This window comes from Leguminivora glycinivorella, chromosome 5 (genome assembly GCF_023078275.1).
Source record: "Leguminivora glycinivorella isolate SPB_JAAS2020 chromosome 5, LegGlyc_1.1, whole genome shotgun sequence".
Lineage (NCBI taxonomy): Eukaryota > Metazoa > Arthropoda > Insecta > Lepidoptera > Tortricidae > Leguminivora > Leguminivora glycinivorella.
This window is the reverse complement of record NC_062975.1, coordinates 20,442,128-20,466,156: the sequence shown is the minus strand read 5'-3', so window position 1 is coordinate 20,466,156 and position 24,029 is coordinate 20,442,128. Positions and strand designations below refer to the sequence as shown.

Sequence of the window (24,029 nt, the reverse complement as noted above, 5' to 3'; positions counted from 1 at the left end):
CTGTTCGGAAGAGAACAGTATAAGGACGACTCAGTAATAATTCTTCTAACAAATTCGCAAACTTCTAACAAAACGCTCTGCGCAAGCGAGGTGCAGGGGGTACATGCGGAACCGGATGATGCCGGTCGCGTCAGTACGCGCCGCGCTGCGTGACGCTGCCAAGGTCGCGCGCGGCGCGTGCGAGAGAGCCGAATACCGATCGCGGGAGATTAACTGCTGAGTCGTCCTTATAGGTACTGTGGAAGAGTCGTGAAATGTATGGGGTCCCATACATTTCACTACTCTTCTATGATGATAAAATTACGTTAGGTATTTAATTAGGTAGCTATTGAAAAAAATACAATTGTCCAAACACGCCAAAAAATAATTACTATTTATACCGATAAACTTACTACACCACTAAAATTAGAACCGAAATCTCATTATAACTGTAACCTCGACTTCCGTTCTGAAATGGCGAGAGCGGAGGCCTAACGTTGCTGGTTCATGAGTAGGGTTGCAAATAGAAAAAAAAAACCAAGTGATTTTTTTTCAGAATTGTGAAAAAAACATGAAAAACGTCTATAATCTAACGTATATGTAATAGCATCATGGTTTTTTTCAAATTTGTTTTTTTTTAGATGAACAAATAATACGATAATAACGGTTTTTCGTGAGTTGTAACGTTTCAATAAAAATAACTTACATTTTAATTCGATAGACATTCATATTTCGTATACAAACGTTTATAGGGGAATCCCCGATGCGGCGTGAAGCGCGGTGGTGTTGCCAACAGCAAATAGCGATAAGTACCAACTACAGATTTCGTAAATGTTAGTTTGGTTTTATAAAACCAGAAATTAACATAAATTCTATTGAGATTTAGTACTTTAGAAAAAAGACATATTCCAGAAAAAAACTGTTTTTTATTTCACGGTTTTTTTTTCATATTTTTTTTTCAAGCCAGAAAAAACCGTTTTTTGCAACCCTATTCAAGGGCTATATTGTTTATACAGCTTAGCAAAAAACAGTAGAAACGGAACTATTTTTTTTTATCATAGCAACACTTAATCGTTCTCATATAAAAGTATCAAAAATATCAAAATAGTTGCCACATGCAAAACGATTTACATAGACGGAGGCGCCCCTATTATTTTCTACTGTTATTTGCCATTTTCCAAGCTGTATCTTGTTGAAACAGATGTTTAATTCCACGTCGCTATTTGCTATTCAGATTTGTGTTTGATCAGGTTTCTAAAAAACAATGCCAAATTTTATTTTTCAGTTAAAACTTTAACAATAGACAGGGTATTTACTTAGATTGAATAGACATTAGTAACGTTGTAGGTATTTACTATTCAGATTTGTGTTTGATCAGGTTTCTAAAAAACAATGCCAAATTTTATTTTTCAGTTAAAACTTTAACAATAGACAGGATATTTACTTAGATTGAATAGACATTAGTAACGTTGTAGGTATTTACAAGAATTTTAGCTTCTCGTAAATTCATCTTAATCTATTCTCATTATACCTACATGTAATGTAAGTATTTTGTATAGACATACAAAACTCCGTAGGCACCTACGTTACTATCCTCTATCCTATTTACTGTATGTACGGACCCATTTACACGGTTTGAGAACTCGCATGCGATTAAAAAAAACATTGCCTACAGGCTTTAGCGGTTACATTGTATTTACACTCGATTCAGCCAGGGTAACCACCCAGCCGCGTAGCGTCTGTGGTTGCCGCCCGGGGCCGATCACCAATTTTGCCGATATGCCGCCCCTCGATCAACATATCTAGATTATTTGGTCCTCTGATTTGGTCATTATAAGTGCGAGTTATGCTATGGTTGTAAGGGCTCCGTACACCACAAGAAGGGCTTAAGCGCCTCGTTTTTTGAAGGCACTTAAATAATTTTTGGGAATAATGGATATTCTGAACAATTTCTAAAAAACGAAACGGAAATTAATTTAGGTAGACTTCAAGAGATTTGGTAACTCCTTTCAGCGGCAGAGAGTGAAATTTGAGTTTTTTTTTTCTTTTAAGTCTGACTTACGCTTGACTGTAGATTTATAATAGGCTTTCCTGTGTAATCCATAGATTGAAGGCTATCTCGTGTATTTTTTTTGTGCATTTTTTACCTATTTTATTAAATTACTTGAAAATTACTTGACTAAAAATTATTTGAGAAAATATTTTAAGTTCTTTCATTTGATAAAATGTAACACAATATAGTTTGAAAAACTTTAATTTTCATTTTTATCAACCAAAAGTGACCCCTACAATACAATTAAATTTTCTTAATTTAAATTGCTTGTCCGTCTTTGGGTCACAGGACATACGTGTGCTAAATTTCAAGTTAATCGGTTCAGTAGTTTTGGAGAAAATTGGCTGTGACAGATGGACAGAAAGACGCACGAGTGATCATATAGGGATCCGTTTTTCCTTTCTGAGGTAATCCAAACCAATAGCTTTTGTCTTTTGTTCCTAGTTCCTACTAAAGAAGACGGTCAACCAAATCTTGGTACTAAAAAAAACGGCAAATTTGAAAAGTAGAGGGCTCAGCGGCTAGTTATTAATTTCTTGAAACGCGTGCCTTCCTAAACCTTGACGTTGGCGGAATCATCGACGAACCATATCCTGACACTTCAAAAAAATATTGAAAATATAGGGGCGAAGGTTAAATTCCCATAGAAAATTTAAATTTCGCGCCTTTTTAGGGTTCCTTACCAAAAGGTACAAATAAAAGGCCCTTATGGTGCGACTCTGTCCGTCTGTCTGTCTGTCTGTCACATTATTTAATATCTCGAGATCTACTTATGCTATCGCTTTTAAATTTGCAATACTTATGAAAATCGTTAATCTTGTAGAGATTGAATTGAAAGTATATTTTTTTTAATGTAAATACAGAAACCGGCCAAGTGCGAGTCGGACTCGCCCACCGAGGGTTCCGTACCTACAAAACTATTAGGTACTTTTACGTTACTCACATAAGTCTAAAGACTGGGCTAGGCTAGAAGTATAGGTTCTCTAATGAGCATAATTGTGTTTAGCGCCACCTCGACGAATTCGCGAACTAATTAGCACAGCTTGCGTGAGGTCTTTTATAATGTTAACCAAATTCAACATTTTTTATTTTATTTTAAAGTAGGTGTTTTATGTAAAATTTCGTAGCTATAAATTTTAACACCTTTATTCATTACATTTTTACAGTACGGTAATACTCACCCCGTCATTCATAAACGTACACTAAAGTTATCCAGCCGATAAAGTTCGTTTGTCCCTTTCTATCACACCAATACGTCGGAAAGGGACAACCGAACTTTATCGGCTTGATAACTTAGTGTACGTTTATGAATGACGGGGTGAGTATTACCGTACTGTAAAAATGTAATGTATACGGATTAATGAATTTAATATAGATAGGTAATTATTGATATGTGGCAAAACGAAGGAAATTGTTTACACCTTCGCAATAAGTATCTAATGATATTTTTTTAATTTACCATGTTACTTCACGTACCTACTTAGGTACTTATTTTAAAAACTCTAAAAATGTCTATTGAGTTTCTGTCGCAGACCACCATGTGGCTTCTGCATATTCTGCGCTGTGATAGAGTTGCCATAGTAGGTATGTATATATTGTATAATAGGCAATAAGAGGCAAAAAACATATTGTGCTAAAATATTTAAAATACCTACAGTCATTTCCGAAACGTGTGAATTCACGTCAATACTTTCTTTTATCAGTATTACACGGAGTAGGTAAACGTTTCGTGGCAGCGGCAGCGCACACTGCAGAGAGCGCACGTGGACACCGGCGCGGCGCCACAGAATATATAATAGCACAAGTAAAGAAGGCCCACTGCTTTGATGTTTCCGAAATGCCGCCTTTTTAAATACCTACAAAATTCTTACAAAGAAACGAGCCGCACGTGCGCGGCGTCCGGTGATAATACCAATGGATCCAAACGAATTAATACTCACATTAAATGTTATATTATTATATTCAAGTCTTGAGTACTTTCTAGGTATATACGCTGTATTTATATATTTTTGTTCAAGGTTCCAACATTACAAGCCTTATTGAACTTTTCCGTGGGACTTAATCAGTAGTAGATCTGTATAAGAATATCTTTTGGTATTTATTTTATTCAACATGTCTATTTATTTAAGTATTATTAGCCATTCCACCCGCGGACATCGCTTAAAAAACCTCGCGACGTAAAGTAGCAATAGAAAGTGCGAACGTGCATTCCGTGAGAATGTGCGCCACCCCTGAGTAGGCCGCGAACTCGCGGCCACAGCTCGCGGCCGACAGGATATACTTGTAGCGCGGCGATAGGATAGCGGAGTGAGCCGCCCCTGGCAGCGCCAGCGGACGCGTCTGTGTGCGTGAGCTAGGTATGCATTCAACTACAACTGCTGTAGGCACCGCCCCCCCCTCAGCGCGTCCTCTGCGGCGCGGCGATAATCACCTAGCCCTAAGGCCCTGGTTTCTCTGGCCCGTCACACGCGCCCGGCGGCGTTTGGATGTGAGCCGCATGTACCGCTGTGCCACACGCTGTCGGTCGCGGGTGCGTGGGTTTTCTGACCCTTGGTCACCCGTCGTCGGCGACGGAACTCAGAAGCTCTGGTAGACTGATTTTTGAACTGTTGTGTTGTGCTCTGATCAAAATGAATGCAAAAATACTTACATTGTAATTCTTAGAGGAAGAAGATTATACGCGACTTAATCCGTCCATATAAATATTGATATTACCCAAAAAAAAGAGACAGTCAAACGATATTTTTGTATGAAACCGGCAAAAAGAAAGTGAAATTTTTAACTTGGTACTCAAACACTTGCATTGTAGTAAAGAAAAAATTAAATCATATATTCGATTAAGTATATCGAAAACAGTTCACAGAAGTACAATTCATCCATTGAATTACTATGTACTAACATACTAGAAATTACACCCCAAACAAAGTCTGTGCTCCGGCCGGCAGCGCGCGGCGCATGCGTGGGGAGGTACCGTGTCATAGAGTAAGACTTGACCAATGACCACCTAGACGCGACACTCTTAGTGTAGACCTTTTTTTATACTTTTTGTAAAATACTAACCCCTTATTCATAAACGCACACTAAAGTTATCAAGCCGATAAAGTTCGTTTGTCCCTTTTCGGCGTATTGGTGTGATAGAAAGGGACAAACGAACTTTATCGGTTTGATAACTTTAGTGAACGTTTATGAATAAGGGGGTAAGTAGTTTAATTTTAGCACTATCATACATTGTGCTATGTTTAAGTTCTACTAAGTGAAACAAAAATACATTATTGTTTTTTTTCATATACCTACTTTAATTGCCCTTTAAGAAAATCATAGGTTATTATTGTATGAAAATATCGATTACAACTCGTGTTAGAACTGTGTAGTATTCATAAGTATAACGTGAAATAAATTTAACATTTCTCTTTTATATATTACAAACAGAATATAATCACAATTACTATACTTCATTACCTACATGTCAAGTCTGTGCGATTATGATGCGATTAATCTATGATTTCGTTCAACAAAATGGCAGCGATAGCTTCGCGTTTGAGGAGCGCGTCCCTTCATTGAAATAATTACTTAAATAAAGATCGATTAACATAGCGTGTATACTAACCGATGAAATGTGACATGTCAGTTTTATTCGATTTTCTCGTATGGCTTAAACAGCATCTTGTTGCGCAGGAAGGCATTTTTACATTTTATTTGTGTGCAGGCAGAAACATAAGTCCAATGGACTTATGTTTGTAGCGCAAACGTTTTGCTCGCAGTGTCCTCTCTAGTATTACCTCAATGAGTTCATCATTATCTTTAGTGAAGTCAGTCATTTTCCATATCAAGACGCCACCCGCCGTCCGTTGCTATTGTACGAAACGAATACAGACCGTCGCGTGCGGCGTGTGACCTTCGCCCGTCGAACCACCCGCCGCCGGCGACGTTTCAAAGAAACCACCCTCAAACATTTCCGAACAAAACATTCGAACGTCGTCAGTCGCGGACCCGCGTAAAAAACCACAACACATTCTATGAACATTGGTCAAGTGCGAGTCGGTTTTCGACTTTTCCATACAAAGAACTCATGAGCGCCTGAACGACTGTGATGGCAAAGTTAACTTTTCGCACTTTCAAGACTTTACGTATATATCTCGGAAACGATAAGAGATAGAGCAAAATGGACTTCAGATTTGGGCTGTCGTTGGCACAAATTCTATGTTTTCGTCAACAGAGACCTTTTTTGGACCGATTTGAACAAAATTTTGCTCAGTCCACTTACAAACGGTCTTAAGCGCCTCCTTTTTAGTAGAAACTTAAGTCATTTTGGCAAATGAAAAAAAAATTGAACAATTTCTAAAAAGAAAAAGACAGAAATGAATTTCTTTCTACCTGTCCATCACGCTTACAAAATTTTAAGACGTTTAGTACTGCTTGCAGCGTCAGTGAGTGAAAATCTTAATTTGAGTTTTTTTCTCGTAAGTCCGACTTACGCTTGACTGTAGATTTCTAATAGGTTTTCCTGTAATCTACAGGTAGAGGGCTATCTCGTGTATTTTTTTGAAAATTTTACGCTAAGTAGTTTCGGAGATAAGGGGGGGGGAATGGTCATTTTTTTTCTATTTTCTTAAATTACTTCTAAAGTACCAAAATAAAAAATTAAAAAAAAATATGTTTCAAATGCTCATAAAATGCTCTTTCATTTGATATATAACACAATATAGTTTTAATAACTTTGATTTTTAATTTTCAAGTTTACCCCCCAAAAGTGACCCCTATAATTAAATTTCATTTAATTAAATTACATGTCCGTCTTTGGGCCACAGGTTTACATATGTGTACCAAATTTCAAGTAAATCGGTCCAGTAGTTTCGGAGAAATCGGCTGTAACAGAGGGACAGACAGACACACGAGTGATCCTATAAGGGTTCCGTTTTTCCTCTTTGAGGTACGGAACCCTAAAAATGGTCAAAATAAAAGGGAGGAAGACTACAAATTTCAAATTTACTAGGGCAAGTGGGTTATCGTTAGAAAGAACTCAAACTATACATATCAGAACTATTTTTTTCATAATTTTTTTATTGTGGAGAAAAACTGTTTTTGGAAAAAAATGTGAACTTTTTTTTTTACTTTATAAAAAAATCCTTCCAGATTTACATTTTCAATTTGAACACTCTTGCGGGTGTTTATTGTAGGTACCTGTATTTTTTACAGAATAAAAATGAAAGTGTTTGCTTTCAAAGAGAGGAAAAATGGTTAAAATCGGTTCACATAATAAACAATTATCTCATAAAAATCATCGTCCATACTATCTCGCACACATTAGTTTACTTAATTTGCCGAAAGATATCGCTGTACGTTGAACGCTCATTTCCTACATCACGTTTTTCCTGACATAATGAGGTCGCTTCAGGAGCGTCCTTACATGTCGTAAACTATTTAAGTCGAATCGTGATTTTCTTTGTCTTGTCTAACAATAAAATTGTATATTAAAATATTACTTATGTGGTAATTGAGTCTTGGGGTGAATTTCAACATACTCGAAATTTGCCTAATTTTGGTGGATTTTTTTAGTTTTGTAATTATTGTTGAAATTATGTATTGATGTTACATAACTAATTATTACCCAATGTTATGTATCAATGACCTTTCATTATAATAAGTAGTTTTACAGAAATTACGATTTCAATGACATGGTCGCCACCAAAATTGGTCTACCCACAAAAATAAAAAATAAAATCAAAAATAAAGCCTTTTATTCATTTTTCTATTATTTTCTACTTGAAATAATAAACTTTTAACATGTAATAAATACTTTTCAAATAGAAACAAAAACGTTACTGCCCTCAATTTGTTCACCACCAAAATTTATGCAATTTTGGTGGAAAAAGTATTACGACCCACCAAAATTTGATATTTTTGTGTGGGGCGGACCAATCCAGCAAGGTATGACACTTGTGTCATGTCTAAATGCAGGAACGAACCTGAATGGTCATGTTACAACACGTTTGTTCGTCTTGCTGCGTCTCGTTTAACCATAAAAATGATTTCAATACTTACCACCAAAATTGGTTCTTTCCCCCGGACAACTTTTGGTGCTCAGTTATAAGTGTCAAATTGTATAATAATATTGACTTATGTCATCTTAAAGTATACTTAATGTAATAAAGAATGAAGTTATGGCAAGTTTTATTTATAGCTGCGGATTTACTGGATTTACCATAGCAATAATCCGCTAAAAACAGGCTCTGGACGCTACACCAAAATTAGAATTTCGATGGAAAATTATTTTTAAATAAATATACATAACACTTGTAACAATTTGCAATGTTGCCGAAGGTAGTATTTTAGGATTGGTTTTCATAAAAAAAATAAAAACCCGGAAACAATTAGCCCACACAATGAATTTCAGCTCCGCCACAAAAAAATCACGCTAAGAAATTCACCCCTTGAGGGATTTAGTCAAGTTTGTACTTTTGTACAGTTATATGAATACCATTTGATGATTCAACTATTGAAAGTTTGTTTGTAGGATACCTCGGTAGGCGAGTCCGACTCGCACTTAGCCGATTTTTTTAGTGCTAAAATTTGGTTGACCGTCTAATATTACTCAGTGGCCTTACCACTAAGCTAAAGTATTATTGTTTACTTACGCACATAACATACGAGAAATATTTCAAACATGGAACAAAACTATTCAACATTCAATTCATATTCAAAAACCGGCCAAGAGCGTGTCGGGCCACGCTCAGTGTAGGGTTCCGTAGTTTTCCGTATTTTTCTCAAAAACTACTAAACCTATCAAGTTCAAAATAATTTTCCTAGAAAGTCTTTATAAAGTTCTATTTTTGTGATTTTTTTCATATTTTTTAAACATCTGGTTCTAAAGTTAGAGGGGGGACGCACTTTTTTTTCCTTTAGGAGCGATTATTTCCGAAAATATTAATATTATCAAAAAACGATCTCAGTAAACCCTTATTCATTTTTAAATACCTATCCAACAATGTATCACATGTGGGGTTGGAATGAAAAAAATATCAGCCCCCACTTTACATGTAGGGGGTACCCTAATAAAACATTTTTTTCCATTTTTTATTTTTGCACTTTGTTGGCGTGATTGATGTACATATTGGTACCTAATTTCAGCTTTCTAGTGCTAACGGTTACTGAGATTATCCGCGGACGGACGGACGGACGGACGGACGGACAGACAGAAATGGCGAAACTATAAGGGTTCCTAGTTAACTACGGAACCCTAAAAATGCTTAAAATAGACACTTACTCAATTTGACAATAAGTGAATTGAATATCAATCCACAGATCAAATGTAATATTTTCCTATTATAAATTAAACTTAGCACTAAGAACTCTAAGAAGTAAAAATTGCAGTTTTTAAAATCGAAACTTCGGAACAAAATGACGAATTTTGTTTGCTCAACTCAAGTACTCATGTGTCGTAAGTACAAAAATATAAAACTCCATTCATTACAAAGTAAGGCTTAACTGTATGAAGATAAGGTGTTTTATCGTGTAATATAGCTGCCGCTTAAGCTCTTTCGCCATAGTTCTTCGAACATTCGCCTATAGTTCGTGGAAGCTCGGCAGCGTGCGGCCGTTCGCGCCCCCGCCCCGCGTCCCTCGCAGCCGTGGTGTATTCGGCGTTGATTCGGCGCCAGCACAGAATATATAATAGTACAAGTACAGAAGGCCCACTGCTTTGATGTTCCCGAAATGCCGCCTTTTTAAATACCTACAAAATTCTTACAAAGAAACGAGCCGCACGTGCGCGGCGTCCGGTGATAGGGTTACCTAATACTCACATAAAATGTTATACTATTATATTCAAATCTTGGGAACTTTCTAGGTATATATACTGTATTTATATATTTTGGAAGTTCCAACATCACAAGCCTTATTGAACTTTTCCGTGGGACTTAATCAATAGTAGATCTGTGTAAGAATGTCTTATGGTATTTATTTTATTCAATATGTCTATTTAACTAAGTATTATTAGCCATTCAACACGCGGACATCGCTTAAAAAAACCTCGCGACGTAAACTAACAATAGAAAGTGCGAACGTGCATTCCGTGAGAACGCGCGCCACCCCTGAGTAGGCCGCGAACTCGCGGCCGCGAGGATGTACTTGTAGCGCGGCGATAGAATCGCGGAGTGAGCCGCCCCTGGCGCCAGCACAAAACAGAGAATTGGCGCGTTTCACAGCGCGATTTGAAAAATGTTGGTCTCATAATTTAATTTTTCTTTTATTAGTAGGGTTCCGTAACAAAAAGGTACAAAGGAACACTTATGCTGCGACTCTGTCTCTATGTTATGTTATAATTTTTAATTGCCGATTTTGCCGCCCCCTGTCATGTGCCGCCCGGGGCCATGGCCCCCCCCGGCCCCCCCCCCTCGCTACGCCACTGTAACCACCGACCTAACCTATAATGCCGCATTGTTAGTATTGAAACTCGCATGCGAGATTTCGTGCCGTCCAACTAAATCAGCCCTAAATTGTTGAACAGATTTATACTTTTCTTCTGCACCACAGAATGCAACAAACCGAACGAGGAGAAGCGCTGCGTACAGTCCTGCCCACCGCAGAAAACCTGCCAAAACATGGACATCCAAGTAGTCTGCAAATTCTTGCTTGAACAGTGCAAGAACAGGTGCGTCTGCAAAGCAGGGTTCTTCAGAAATGCTGGCGGCGAATGTGTCACTAGGGACTATTGCAGTAAGTGGTCTCAGTAACTTTGATTATTTATTTCATGCAGATGCTAAGCAGCTATTGTAGCCTATGGACGCCATGGGCCAATTCGTCCGACGCCAACGATAAAATCGTGAACGGCAGGTGCAATAGCATGTAAGAACACTACGTAGGCCGAAAAAATATTTGACACAATCCTGATCAATAACCTTCAAACTGTTAATTACAGTTTAAATTGCCTGGGACAGATCTGGAACAAGGCGCTTGAGGGGTTAAGAATTAAAAGTAGACGGCGGAACAGTTATTAAGGGATCATCCATAAATTACGTCACACTATAAATCATGATTTTTGACCCCTCCCCCCCTCCTTGTCACAGCTGGTCACATTTGTGAGACTCCCCCCTCCCTAGTGTGACGTCACATACTTATTTTGCAAAAATACACGTAAATATTATTGAATCAAAACAGCGGTTAGAAATCATATTTCCATTTATGTACTTAAATTATTCTTCACCAACCGTCTTAAATGTAAAAAAAAAAGAATCAAACTAAAGTGTTTGATGTTTTGCAGTTAATATTTTCCACGTGTTGGAGTGTGTGTGACAAATTTTCCCCTCACTAGCTCGGAAACACGTGTTTTGTCCTTTAATACCAGCGGGTAAAAACGCATTTTATCCACTAGTGGATAAAGTAATTTGACCTTGAATAGAGGCAAATTTTCTGCTTTAAAATTTATAAAAGTGGGTTAATCTAGTGATGAAGATTTTTGCCACCTGTGGCACTACTGGAAGCAGTGATAAACGCGTTTTTAGGGTTCCGTAGTCAACTAGGAACCCTTATAGTTTCGCCATGTCTGTCTGTCCGTCCGTCCGTCCGTCCGTCCGTCCGCGGATAATCTCAGTAACCGTAAGCACTAGAAAGCTGAAATTTGGTACCAATATGTATATCAATCACGCCAACAAAGTGCAAAAATAAAAAATGGAAAAAAATGTTTTATTAGGGTACCCCCCCTACATGCAAAGTGGGGGCTGATATTTTTTTTCATTCCAACCCCAAAGTGTGATACATTGTTGGATAGGTATTTAAAAATGAATAAGGGTTTACTAAGATCGTTTTTTGATAATATTAATATTTTCGGAAATAATCGCTCCTAAAGGGAAAAAAAGTGCGTCCCCCCCCTCTAACTTTTGAACCATATGTTTAAAAAATATGAAAAAAATCATCAAAGTAGAACTTTGTAAACACTTTCTAGGAAAATTGTTTTGAACTTGATAGGTTCAGTAGTTTTTGAGAAAAATACGAAAAACTACGGAACCCTACACTGAGCGTGGCCCGACACGCTCTTGGCCGGTTTTTGCGTTGTACTTTCCTCGCTATAGTGAGGGGAAAAGTTTTGTGTTACACACGAGTGCAAATGTATTTTACTTCTCGTGTGTTGAAAAACTCGCAAGTTCAGGATTCTATTCTCGAACCACTCGCTTCGCTTGTGGTTCAACTATAGAATCCTTTCGCTTGCTCGTTTTTCAATTCCACACTGCGTTAAAATACAATTTTGCACTCTTGTATAACACATAACTATAACCTGCCTTGAAACCCCCGCAACGCTCAAGATTCCACATTCTGAATCGGTCGACAAAACAATTGGTATCTTATATTTATATATATAATATTGCCTACTTTCAGTTTTTCATCCTGTATTTGTATATGTTTAAGAGGTTTTCATAAAGTAACAGTTTAAAGTTCGTGTTTTAACCCTTACATTATGATAGATTTTGAAATGTAACGTCACGAAATTTAGGAGCCCTCCCACCCCCTTGTCACACATTGTCACATTTTGTAACAGAACAAGCGTCTGTGACGAGGAAATGGACTCGTTATTACATATAAAACTTACGGCGAATCAACTTTTCCTTGACCAACTTTTTGGTGCATATTTCCTTTGGGATTTCATTGAATATTTTAACAAATATAATATCTGTGATGGTTTATGACATGTTCAGTTACGTCATCACTGATAAAATTCACTATTATTTAATGTAAAACAGGTTGGAAAAACGTATTTACCAACAAACTACGTTCACATGGACGGAATACTGACACTGACAGTTGTCAGCTGCGTAACGTTCCGATATTATGTCTGGGTTTCATTTACAAGTCAAAGAAATAATAATGACTAATATTAGTTATTATGCTTCCTGAGTATATCATTCAATGTAACATTTAGTAACAGATAAAATATTTCATTGCGAAATTACTTACAAAATAAATAAGAATGTTCCACAAAATAATATTTACGTAAAAATATTTGCGAATCGCTCCACTATTGGACTACATAGGTATAAATATCAATAGCTCTGTCTCTCTCTAAAACACGTGCACTCGGCACGTGTTGATAAGCAAACATCCGTGTGTTAATCGTGAACTCTAATGCATAGGGCATAAGACTTAGTAAACAAAGCACACGATTGAGTAGCCATCTTGTCGGAAGTCGGATGTCAGAAGTCGGAAGTCGAATGTCAGAAGTCGGAAGTCGGATGTCAGAAGTCGGAAGTCGAATGTCAGAAGTCGGAAGTCGGATGTCGGAAGTCGGAAGTCGGAGATAGAATCTATAAAAGGGTCGGAGCGAGCCAACGCGCGTCATTCTTAAAATATCTACAAGACTAACAGTGTCCCTGGCTTTCGTGTGTTACTGGTGAGTGAAGTTGTTCTGCTATTATTTCTCTGTTTGTTTTTACTTGGAAATTATTCTAAGTGATTGTAAACTTTGAAATTGTGTCTCTGTTTGATTGTGCGGGGACAATATCGTCGTACAGTTGAACTTGGACCTGTGGTGGAATGGCTTTACCGTCAGTTGTGGGGTTATTTTAGTGTTCTATTTATAGTGTAGTGTTACATTTAAATTAATCTGTATAGTGAAGTTTTCTGTGCTTTGATTCTTGAGTGCCGTCAAGCAATACAAAGACTGGGTCGATGTATGGCTGGTGCTTGGAGATAAGTCTGTGTTTGGTTTTGTAGGGAGTAATTCTTGCAAAACTAAGCTTAGATTATAGCACATAAAGGAAACTTCACTCGTTTGTTTAGTTGGTCAGTAAAATTGAACTTAGCAATTTTCTATGGGGTTATTATGTGAAAGTTATAAGCCAGATCATTGTTTGTGACAGACTGTTGTCCGGCTAAGCGCTTTATACCTTGCGGCTGTTAAACATAAGGCGTTTAGGGGTCTTTTTGTTCCAAGTGGAGGCTTGGGCGTCTTTATTTACTTACAAAAGGCGTACTTTCTCACCGGTCTCAAAGAGTCCAACTGTTAGATGGAAGTGAGGACTTTCACGATTGACGAAAGACATTAGGAGTAATCCTTGCTCACTGAAGTCGGCAGTATTTGAGGCTGGGGTCCTATATATATTTATATTTATTTACTCGGTGCTCTGGTCCATGCTGGCGTTGGTCGCTGGGGATTTCGGTTGTGATCGATCCACATCTAAGTAAAGTTGATCGCAGCTGGGTCTGTCATGTGGCTGGTACTGGTGTGTCCCAGAATACTGGATATATACACGGATAGGGCGATCTACTCTCTGCTACCCTAGCCTGCGGGCAAAAGCAGAGGGGGGGTCTAACCAACTCAAGCCTATAGGTTGCCTATCTCAGCTTCGCTGGCTGAACTCTACAGCTTATGGTAGGGATACACTTGTGCATATTTTGAACACAAGATCTATGGTAAGTGACGGTCTGTGTTTCAGATATGCTAGAGTAGGGAAAACGATAGGATTAGGGTAGAGTCACACACTATTTCTATGAAAGTAGAGTTCTTTTATGATTGGTCTTGGAATATAATTGGTCAACGTGTATTGTGGAGAAATAATTTAACTACTACTATTATGGTTTTAATGGACTTTAAATGTGGTGTTTACTATATTAAAATATGTGGTAAAACTGGTAATTTATAAAAACTCTTATTACTTAATTTATTTGAGTGAAATTAATAATTGTGGTAGCAATTTCTGATTTTTTCGGTGTGGCTGCGGGACACTTAGTGTTGCTAACTGGTTTTAAAGGTAAATTCTATCAAGATGGTTAGGGAAACAAACTATTCTTTGGAATAAAAAGCATAGGTTTGTTATAGGGCCCAGTGGCATGCGAGCGCCGTCCACTGATGGAAAGTCAAAACCTTAGAAAAGTTAGTAGACTTAGTTCTTATAAAAGTTAGCAACTGCTCGGTGTTTCGATAAAACATTAGAAAGATCGAGAAGTTATGGTCTATTAGCAGTATTGGGGAACGGGGGGTTTAGCTAGGGAAAAAGGAACAAAACAAAAAGGGGGTTAGTTCGTAGATAGATAGCCCTTCAGGCTTACTTGCTTAGGATCCTGATAAAGTGGTTTGATCAGGTCAGGGGTCCCATACCGTATCGCAAGCCCTTGCCCAAGCCGGGACCACTAATAAGGCGTAGCGGATGATTACTAAAATATTTTTTAATATTTATTTCATGTATGTTTCACTCACTGACTTCTATTCTAAAAATTTCTTCATTACGTCATTAATTTTCTCACTCATAACTTTCTAGGCCTAAATCTGATAAAATACTCTTCTATAACACTATATTATTATGCTACAATAACCTTTATCTTCTTTAAAATATAAATAAATAAAATTTTAAAAATTAGTCAAGAATACAGCTGATACTCATTAAAGGATCTAGGTTATCGCGGTTCACATCGAAGGGTTCTACATAATCACACTAGACGACACGAGGCCAAAATTTACGGAGTATATTTAAAGGGGGGTTAGCTATACTGTCGGTTAGTCAAGTAAGTAAGGTGAGCGGAGGTTTAGTTACAATTTCGTCGACCCCCTCCCACCCCCTTAACGTGTGACGTAATTTATGGATGAGCCCTAAGTATCTACTCTAAATCTACCGAAAAAGTTCCGCAAAGGAGTTCAAAAATCAAAATACCCTCTCCTTTCCTTCCAGCAATGTGCGGTGGCCAAAACGAATACTACTCGTGCCGGGTTCAACCAGACCAGACGTGTGCGGCGCCCGAAGCCGACACGACAGCAGACCAGAACAGTGGGCAGTGTAAGGAGCAATGCTACTGCAACCCTGGTACCGTGAGGGACGAGAACGATGTGTGCGTGCCGACCGACCAGTGCAACAAACGTAAGAACTCAGAAAATATAAAGTATATCACTAAAATATTAAGTATAATTTATTGGGCATTTCTCTGAGCGCTCCAACCGCTTTAACTTCGGTGGTAACATTTTTACGTGAATTCAAGAGCCACATTCGGGTTTCGGTTAAAAATGCTGCCACCGAACCGAAAGTTAAAGCGTTTGAAACGCTCGTATAAAAATCCTTTTTAGAGTTGCTGAGGTAACCTGCTTGGTCACAATCACAACGCTAATCCCACTTCGATTGAGGTATTTGACGTGCGATGTGGTGGTGACCGCGCATTTGCTTTATCACGGCTGACGATCCTCGGTGACCCTGAGGGAAAATCGTCGAAACCATTTCGACTATCAGGGTACTTCTCTTTCGGTCTTCCTTATTCGTGCCCTCTGGTATAAATAATATGGTAGAATGCACCTTGATCGTAGCTTATTCACACATTTCATTCGTTAGGTGTACCTAACTACTTTCTACCCCAAGTTAGCAGACTATGATCCTCCTTACGTTATCCCAGCATTTTGCCACAGCTCATGGGAGTCAGAGGTCAGCTTTGACAACTTATAGTTAGGTTAAATACCTAGTTAACAGACCATAATACATGTATTCCAGCATGCGGTGTCGACGAAACAAAAGACTACTGCCCAGCTGACTGCGCCTCCGACTCTTGCCCAAAGGGCCCGAAGACCGTGGCTTGCGCTCGCCCGAATGTCTGTCCCCCGCCCCAGTGCAAGTGCAGATTCAACCACCGTCGTGCTGAGAATGGAACTTGCATACCTACACGCGAATGCCGTGAGTATTCTTCGCTGTTTTGTGCTTCTATTCTACGACTTTTTCCCATCATGCTGTTGAAGGCAAAAGGAACAGGGAATCCAAAATTCCAAATACGAAATCTATCAATATTAGAGGAAATCCTTAAACTAAAAGATGAATGATGAATAGCCCCAAGTTTGAAGTGTCTTTACATGTATAGTCACTCTGTTTATAAGAATAGCCAAGAATGGCTCGATCAAACGCCTATTTCACGGCATTGCCCCTGCCTGCTAAGCCGCGGTCCCGGGTTCGAATCCCGGTAAGGGCATTTATTTGTGTGATGAACACAGATATTTGTTCCTGAGTCATGGATTCCGATTACCACAACACAAGCCTTCTTGAGCTTACCGTGAAACTCAGTCAATATGTGTAAGAATGTCCTATAATATTTATTTATTTTTCTTCAGACCGCTGTTCTTAATCGATTTAAGGCCCCATCTAAATAAATAAATAAATAAATATTGGGGACACCTTACACAGATCAACTTAGCCCCAAACTAAGCAAAGCTTGTACTATGGCTGCTAAGCGACGATATACATACTTAAATAGATAAATATACATACTTATATACATAGAAAACATCCATGACCCAGGAACAAATATCTGTGCTCATCACACGAATAAATGCCCTTACCGGGATTCGAACCCGGGACCGCGGCTTAGCAGGCAGGGTCATTACCAACTAAGCCAGACCGGTCGTCTAACCTAACTCTCATCTAACCACTCAAGTGCTTCATAAGCTTTCACTGACTAATGTAACATAAATATGACATCTGATAACTACAGTCTTCAGATACCAAAAACAATTGGCAAGTGAAAATGAAAATGAAATATTTATTTTTCAAGTAGGCATATTACAATGCGCATATGAACGTCAAATAAAGCTACGCCGGCTCTAACCCTACGCCTCAGCCTCGAGAAGATTTCAGTCCCCCCTCAGTTGGGAGGGGGGTATCCACTATGGGACCGGCAAGAAACTCGGCGGGCAACTTCTTTTCAAAACATTACATCTTATAATTAACATGCATTAAATAACAACATACAATTTAACATGCAAAAGTATTCATCAAAGAATATGAACAGACTAGGTACTCTATGGAAATCAATTTCAATAAATTATATTATTGCTTAATAATACGTCGTTCTTCTTCAGAGAAAACATATCAAATTGTCATAGAAGAAAAAGATAATATGAATCTCAATATCATTAAATATGTAATTTACCTACACAACATAAAATATAAAATATTTGATGTGCTTTCTTATCTGAACTGTGTCCTCTATACATAATACAATTATTTTAATTGCTATTCGTTTTTTGTAGTTTCTGGTTCGGGCCATGCATGTTTGTCTGTCAAATAGTCCTCGACTCTGTAATAAGCCTTTAACATCAATGATTTTTTAAAGTAGTTCTTAAGAGCTGGGAGGGTAATCTCAAAGCAGTGTCAGGTAACTTATTATAAAAATGAATGCATTGCCCAACAAATGACTTCTGTACTTTACGGACACGAAACTTCTTTATGGCAAGCTTATTTTTGTTTCTAGTGTTATAATTATGGATATCAGAATTCTTAGTGAAACAGTCTAAATTCTTAACAACATAAATTATACTATCATAAATGTAATGGAAGCTACAGTTAAGATATTAATTTCTTTGAAGAGTTCTCTTACTGATTCACGTGTTCCTAAGTTGTAAATAGAACGAATGGCTCTCTTTTGTAATACAAAGATAGTCTGTATGTCAGCTGCTTTGCCCCAAACCAGAATACCGTATGACATTACACTGTGAAAATAACTATGATACACTAGGCGAGCTGTCTCAACATTAGTCAGTTGCCTGATTCTCCTAACGGCGTATGCGGCTGAACTTAATTTGCTTGCTAGTTTCTTTATATGAGGACTCCATTGTAGATTTTTGTCCAATGTTAAACCAAGGAACAGTGTTGTATCTACCATCTCTAAGCATTCATCATTCAAAAGTATTTTTGTATCGATTGGTTTAACATTCGGCAGAGAAAATCGAATACATTTGGTTTTCTTAGAATTAAGAAGTAAATTGTTGACAGTAAACCACTGCAGTACATCAGCTAACGTGCTATTAATTACATTGTAATCCGTAGATTTTCGGTCAACATTAAAAAGCAGTGATGTATCATCAGCAAAAAGTACTATTTCACAAAAGTTTTTCACTATACATGGCAAATCATTTATATAAACCAAAAACAGGAATGGACCTAAAATTGAGCCTTGTGGCACTCCTAATTGGACTACAGTCCCGCTAGAGCGAGTTTTGTTAACAACTACTGTTTGTGTTCTATTGCTAAGGTAAGAAGACATAAAGTTTAGGGCATTTATAGACAAACCATAGTGTTCTAATTTCAAAATGAGCGTTCCATGATCCACACAATCAAAGGCTTTTGAAAGATCACAAAATATGCCAATTGCATCACAAGAATTTTCCCAAAAATTATATATATGTTTAATGAGTACCGAAGCAGCATCGGTCGTGGAACGGCCCCTTGTGAAACCGAACTGTTTGCTTGTAAGTAATCTATGTCTGTTGAAGTGTCCCAGTAGATCATTTAACATTAGCTTCTCAAAGACTTTACTTAGTACAGGAAGTATTGATATGGGACGGAAATTGGTTATATCACTCGAATCACCCGATTTAAAAAGCGGTATGACTTTGCTACATTTCATAAGATCTGGAAAGGTGCCTTGTGAAATTGAAATATTATATATTACGGCCAAGTAAGGTGCTATTATATCTATGACATGACTAATTACTTTAACTGATGTTCCCCATAAGTCTTCCGTTTTCTTTAAATTGAGTGACTTGAATGTTTTAACAATATTTACAGAGTCTACTTGACTAAATTCAAATGAATTATTACATTTCTTAACATTAGCACAAAGTAATGAATGGGCTTGAGCCGCAGAAGAATGTAAACATTTTGTGGTGTTAACGGCTATATTTGAGAAATAATCTTCGAATGCCGAGGCAACATCGCTGTTCGACACTATTTGTTGATTATCTGATACAATGTTGACTTGACAATCGCGTGATTTACATTTACCAGCTTCTTTATTTATAATACTCCAAGTTGTTTTCACTTTGTTGTCCGACACTTTCAATTTAGAACTAATAAAGTTTTTCTTGGCAGTTAAACACACTTTCTTGAAGATTCTTGAGTAGTTTCTTACATAGTCCAGGAATTCTGAATTCTTGTTCAGCTCTCTCTCACCATAAAGTTCATAAAGTCTTTTTCTACTTTTGTGAATACCTACAGTAGCCCATTTACTAAACTTTGTTTTAACTTTTGACCCACTAATAGATTTCACTTTGAAATTGTTATTAAATTGATTAAGAATTACATTGAAAACATCTTGATACAAATGATTACTCTTGATACAAGTCATAATGCGAAAATGGTATTATAGACAAACTATGTAGAATTTCATTTTTGAATGATTCCAAGCGAGATCCAGTAATGGGTCTATATGTTATTGTTTGTGGAGTATCATGAATAACGTTTAAGAAAGCTGCCCTTTGGCCGCTGTGATCGGAATGAAAACAGTTAAATAATTTCTTATCTATACATTCACAGTTACAAAAAATATTATCTAGGCATGTTGCACTAGTCACACCTACCCGGGTAGGTTCAAGAAATAAATTAAATAAATTAAATGATTTAAACAAACAGAACATTTTAACAGTATTACTAGATGACTCGAGCAAGTTAACATTAAAATCTCCACATACAATAACATGTTTTTGGCCCTTGCATACTAAATTCAGAACATTTTCCATTGTAGATTCAAATATGCTGAAGTCAGCTGATGGTGGTCTATAAACACATACAATAATATATCTGTCTAATTCAACACATGAAATTTCTATAGTTCTTTCTATGGAATATTTTACAACATCTTTGCGCTCTTTACACTTCATACAATTTTTAACAATAATAAGGGAGCCACCATGAGCAGCAGATTTTCTGGCAAAAAAAACTAGCTAATTTAAAATTAACATAATCAAATATCAACTGTTCTTGTTTCAACCAATGTTCAGTAATACACATAACTTCAACATTATTACTATCTAAAAATAATTCTACTTCTAATTCTTTGCTGGAAAAACCCTGAATATTCTGGTGAACAACGTTCATATTTAGGTGTTTTTCCGCTGTCTTACAATCTAGTTTAAATGAGGCATGGGGTCCTTGGCTTTGTCAGCTGACTGAGACTTATATATAACACTATTACATCTATTTGGCTCAATATTGAAGGCCAATAACTCCACTAAATATACAAATAATTTCTTTGGCAAAAATACCTTCCGTGGAGCTAGCATGAAGCGCTCAATGAATTTATTTAAGTCAAAGAAATGGTACTTTTTATTAACAGCTATGGCATGGTACATTAAAGAATTATAGTAAGCTATCTTACAATTATAGTCATATGATACATTTTCTGCATAAGGTAGTGCACATAATATAATTTTCCCCACACCAGATTTTTCAATAACATTTAGTGTGGACATCAATTTATCTATGCTAAGCTTATCTACATTAAGACTATTTCCTAATAAAATTACTAATGTAGTACTGCTATCATAACATCCCTTTGAAATAAGGTCACATAAATGAGACAAAGTAATGTTTTGATAACAGTAATTTGTCACTTGTTGCTCTAACTGGTAGCTTAATAATGGGCCCATTCCTAACCCAATCTGATCTGAAAAAACAACAGTCTTACTGACTGCTCTAGGGGGCTGTTTAACTACTGCCGCATGCCTAGTTGTGTCGTGGGCCACATCGGCTTGAATAATCTTTGCTGGTGGCATTTGGCCACAATTACAATGTTTTCCATTTAATAATGCCTTACACCGCTCCTCCAAATCTCTATTTTCTAGCAGCAATTTATTAAAAGCCTGTATGTGCTCCTCAACTTGTTTTTTAGTAGTCTCATACATGGTGGATACTGCCAAAAGCTCATCTTTCAGCCTGTTAATGTCGGCATTTAATTTCAGAAAATTTGATTCCTTGACTTCCAGCTCTGAATGACAGTCTTGAACCCTATTTTTCATAACTGTTAATGTATGTTTTAATTTACTATATTTTTTAATACATGCCTGGCCTTTGATCAGCTTTTGGGTTCTCCTAATATACCTATTAATCTTAATGTACTTTTTTAACTTATTTACAAGATTTATATTACCCTTAACTGTGTCCACAGCCCCATTCAAATGTGACCAGGCCAACGAAGAATACGACCCCTGCCCGCCGCTCTGTCCAAACGGCTCCTGCAGCCAGGCGACGCCGTCAGGAGACTGTCCTCCAATCGTCGGAAACATTGGCATCGTGCTGGAATGTAACCCGAGCTGCCGCTGCAAGAAGGGCTACTTCTGGAACGAGGACAAAGTTTGCGTGCCTTACAATCAATGCCGTACGTTGACTCGTTTTACTTTTACCTTTTTACAAGCAGATACGTCAGCAATCGATGCTTAGAATAAATAAAAGTTGAAAGTACTGCCTTGGATGAGACTTGAACTTCACGGGCTCATATATATGTATTTCAGCGCTCTGCCAACTAAGACACCAAGATTTCAACCAAGCCAGCGAAATTTTCCACCATATTGGTTATTGGAACAGCTCTTTAAGGATACTTTTCCCATTTTAAACTTGTTCTAATCTAACTTATTAACATTAAATTGTGGAATTCATTATATTCGGAGTGTCCTTAATTAATCAAACAGGACAAGCTTCTAACCACTGACTGGACACTTTAGACTAGGTACTTAGTCCAGAAAATGCACTTCTGGGAGCTGATTGAGTAAGCTCAAGAAGGCTTGTGTTGTGGGTACTCAGACAACGATATATTATAATATACAAATACTTATATACATAGAAAACATCTATGTCTCAGGAACAAATATCTGTGCTCATCACACAAATAAATGCCCTTACCGGGATTCGAACCCGGGAACGTGGCTTAGCAGGCAGGGTCACTACATATTATCTTCTGCTACTTAGAATGTCTGCTTTCATATCAACTGAATTTTAATAACAATAAGTAGGTACCTTATTGTCTTTGTCTCTTAACTGTATCTTCATTTTAAAATCCAGAAAATACACTTAAGTACAAACTCTTATTTTGTTTGCAGCTGGCAAAAGCGACTCCAATGCTTCGGAATAAAGAATGAAAGTACTTCAAGGTATTTAGGTGATTAAGTAATTACCTAAGAAAGTAGATATACTTACTATAAATAAATCGAAATATGAGAACGAAATAAGTTTATTTTCATTTCTTATTCATGTAATCAATAATCATCGGCATCACTCATCTGGAAAAATAATAATCAAGGTCTTATTGAAGTAATTATTGCTAATATACAAAAGGTAGATATTTAACTATCTTAAAAATCTCTAGATTGAGTTTTACCAGGAAAGTCGGGAATCCAAAATTTAAAAAAATACACAGATTGACATGAGTCCCTCTGCAAGCTCAAGAAGGCTTGTGTTGTAGGTACTCGGACAACAATATATGTAATAAGTAAATACATTCTTAATTTCTAACTACACGAAAAAGATCCATGACTCAGGAACAAATATCTGTGGTCATCACACAAATAAATGCCATTATACGAACGACTTAGCAGGCAAGGAACGACTTAGCACTATCAACTAAGGCAGGCTGATCATCAAGAATCAAATAATCTTACCACACTCCTCATATCTCACGCACCACGTCCCCTTCCTGTAATAACCGCTATCGCATACGCATTTGAAGGAGCAGTCGTCAGATATCGCACACATGTTCCGGTTCTCGCATGTTCTAGGAGGCGGGCACGGCGGCACGCAACGGAGACTCTCGTGATTGTCCTTGCATGACGCTCCTGAAAATCAATAATAATATACTACGCACAATTGACTACATGCAAGAAATTGCAAGATTTTTACAATAAACTTGAGTAGTTTAATGTGCTCTGCCTACCCCTTTATGGAATACAGGCGTGATTGTATGTATGTATGTTTTACAGTAGGTACATATCATATGGCGCTATATTACCGCACTATGCAACTATGTCAGAAATTGAAATGACCATGTGTACTGTACCACACATTGTACATACGATACACGTGCGAATAAGTAATTTGCAACTCTCTACGTTCGTGTTTTAATTTATCGCCACTCGTTTCGAATTTCTTAAGATATAAAATTGTGTTTAAAGAACTTTATTTCCCAAAAGAAAATTTACATTTTCACTTAATGAGAATAACGTTATACTTATACTAAGAATACATCAGTAAATCAGTGAGCATCTTAAAGTATA

The 24,029-nt window shown here is 37.3% G+C and overlaps 1 protein-coding gene across 3 annotated transcripts in view; it reads left to right on the top strand.

Annotated features, from left to right (window-relative positions):
* Window positions 1-22,985, top strand: part of LOC125226090 (zonadhesin-like) — a 29,548-nt gene extending 6,563 nt beyond the window's left edge. For all 3 annotated transcript variants that reach the window (XM_048129947.1, XM_048129949.1, XM_048129948.1), the window contains 5 exons: window positions 10,565-10,747; window positions 15,688-15,873; window positions 16,492-16,671; window positions 21,932-22,141; window positions 22,860-22,985. In XM_048129947.1, coding sequence (XP_047985904.1) covers window positions 10,565-10,747; window positions 15,688-15,873; window positions 16,492-16,671; window positions 21,932-22,141; window positions 22,860-22,891 — 791 coding nt within the window. In that variant the 3' untranslated portion in view covers window positions 22,892-22,985. The remainder of the gene's footprint in view (window positions 1-10,564; window positions 10,748-15,687; window positions 15,874-16,491; window positions 16,672-21,931; window positions 22,142-22,859) is intronic.
* The last annotated feature ends 1,044 nt before the right edge of the window (window positions 22,986-24,029 follow it).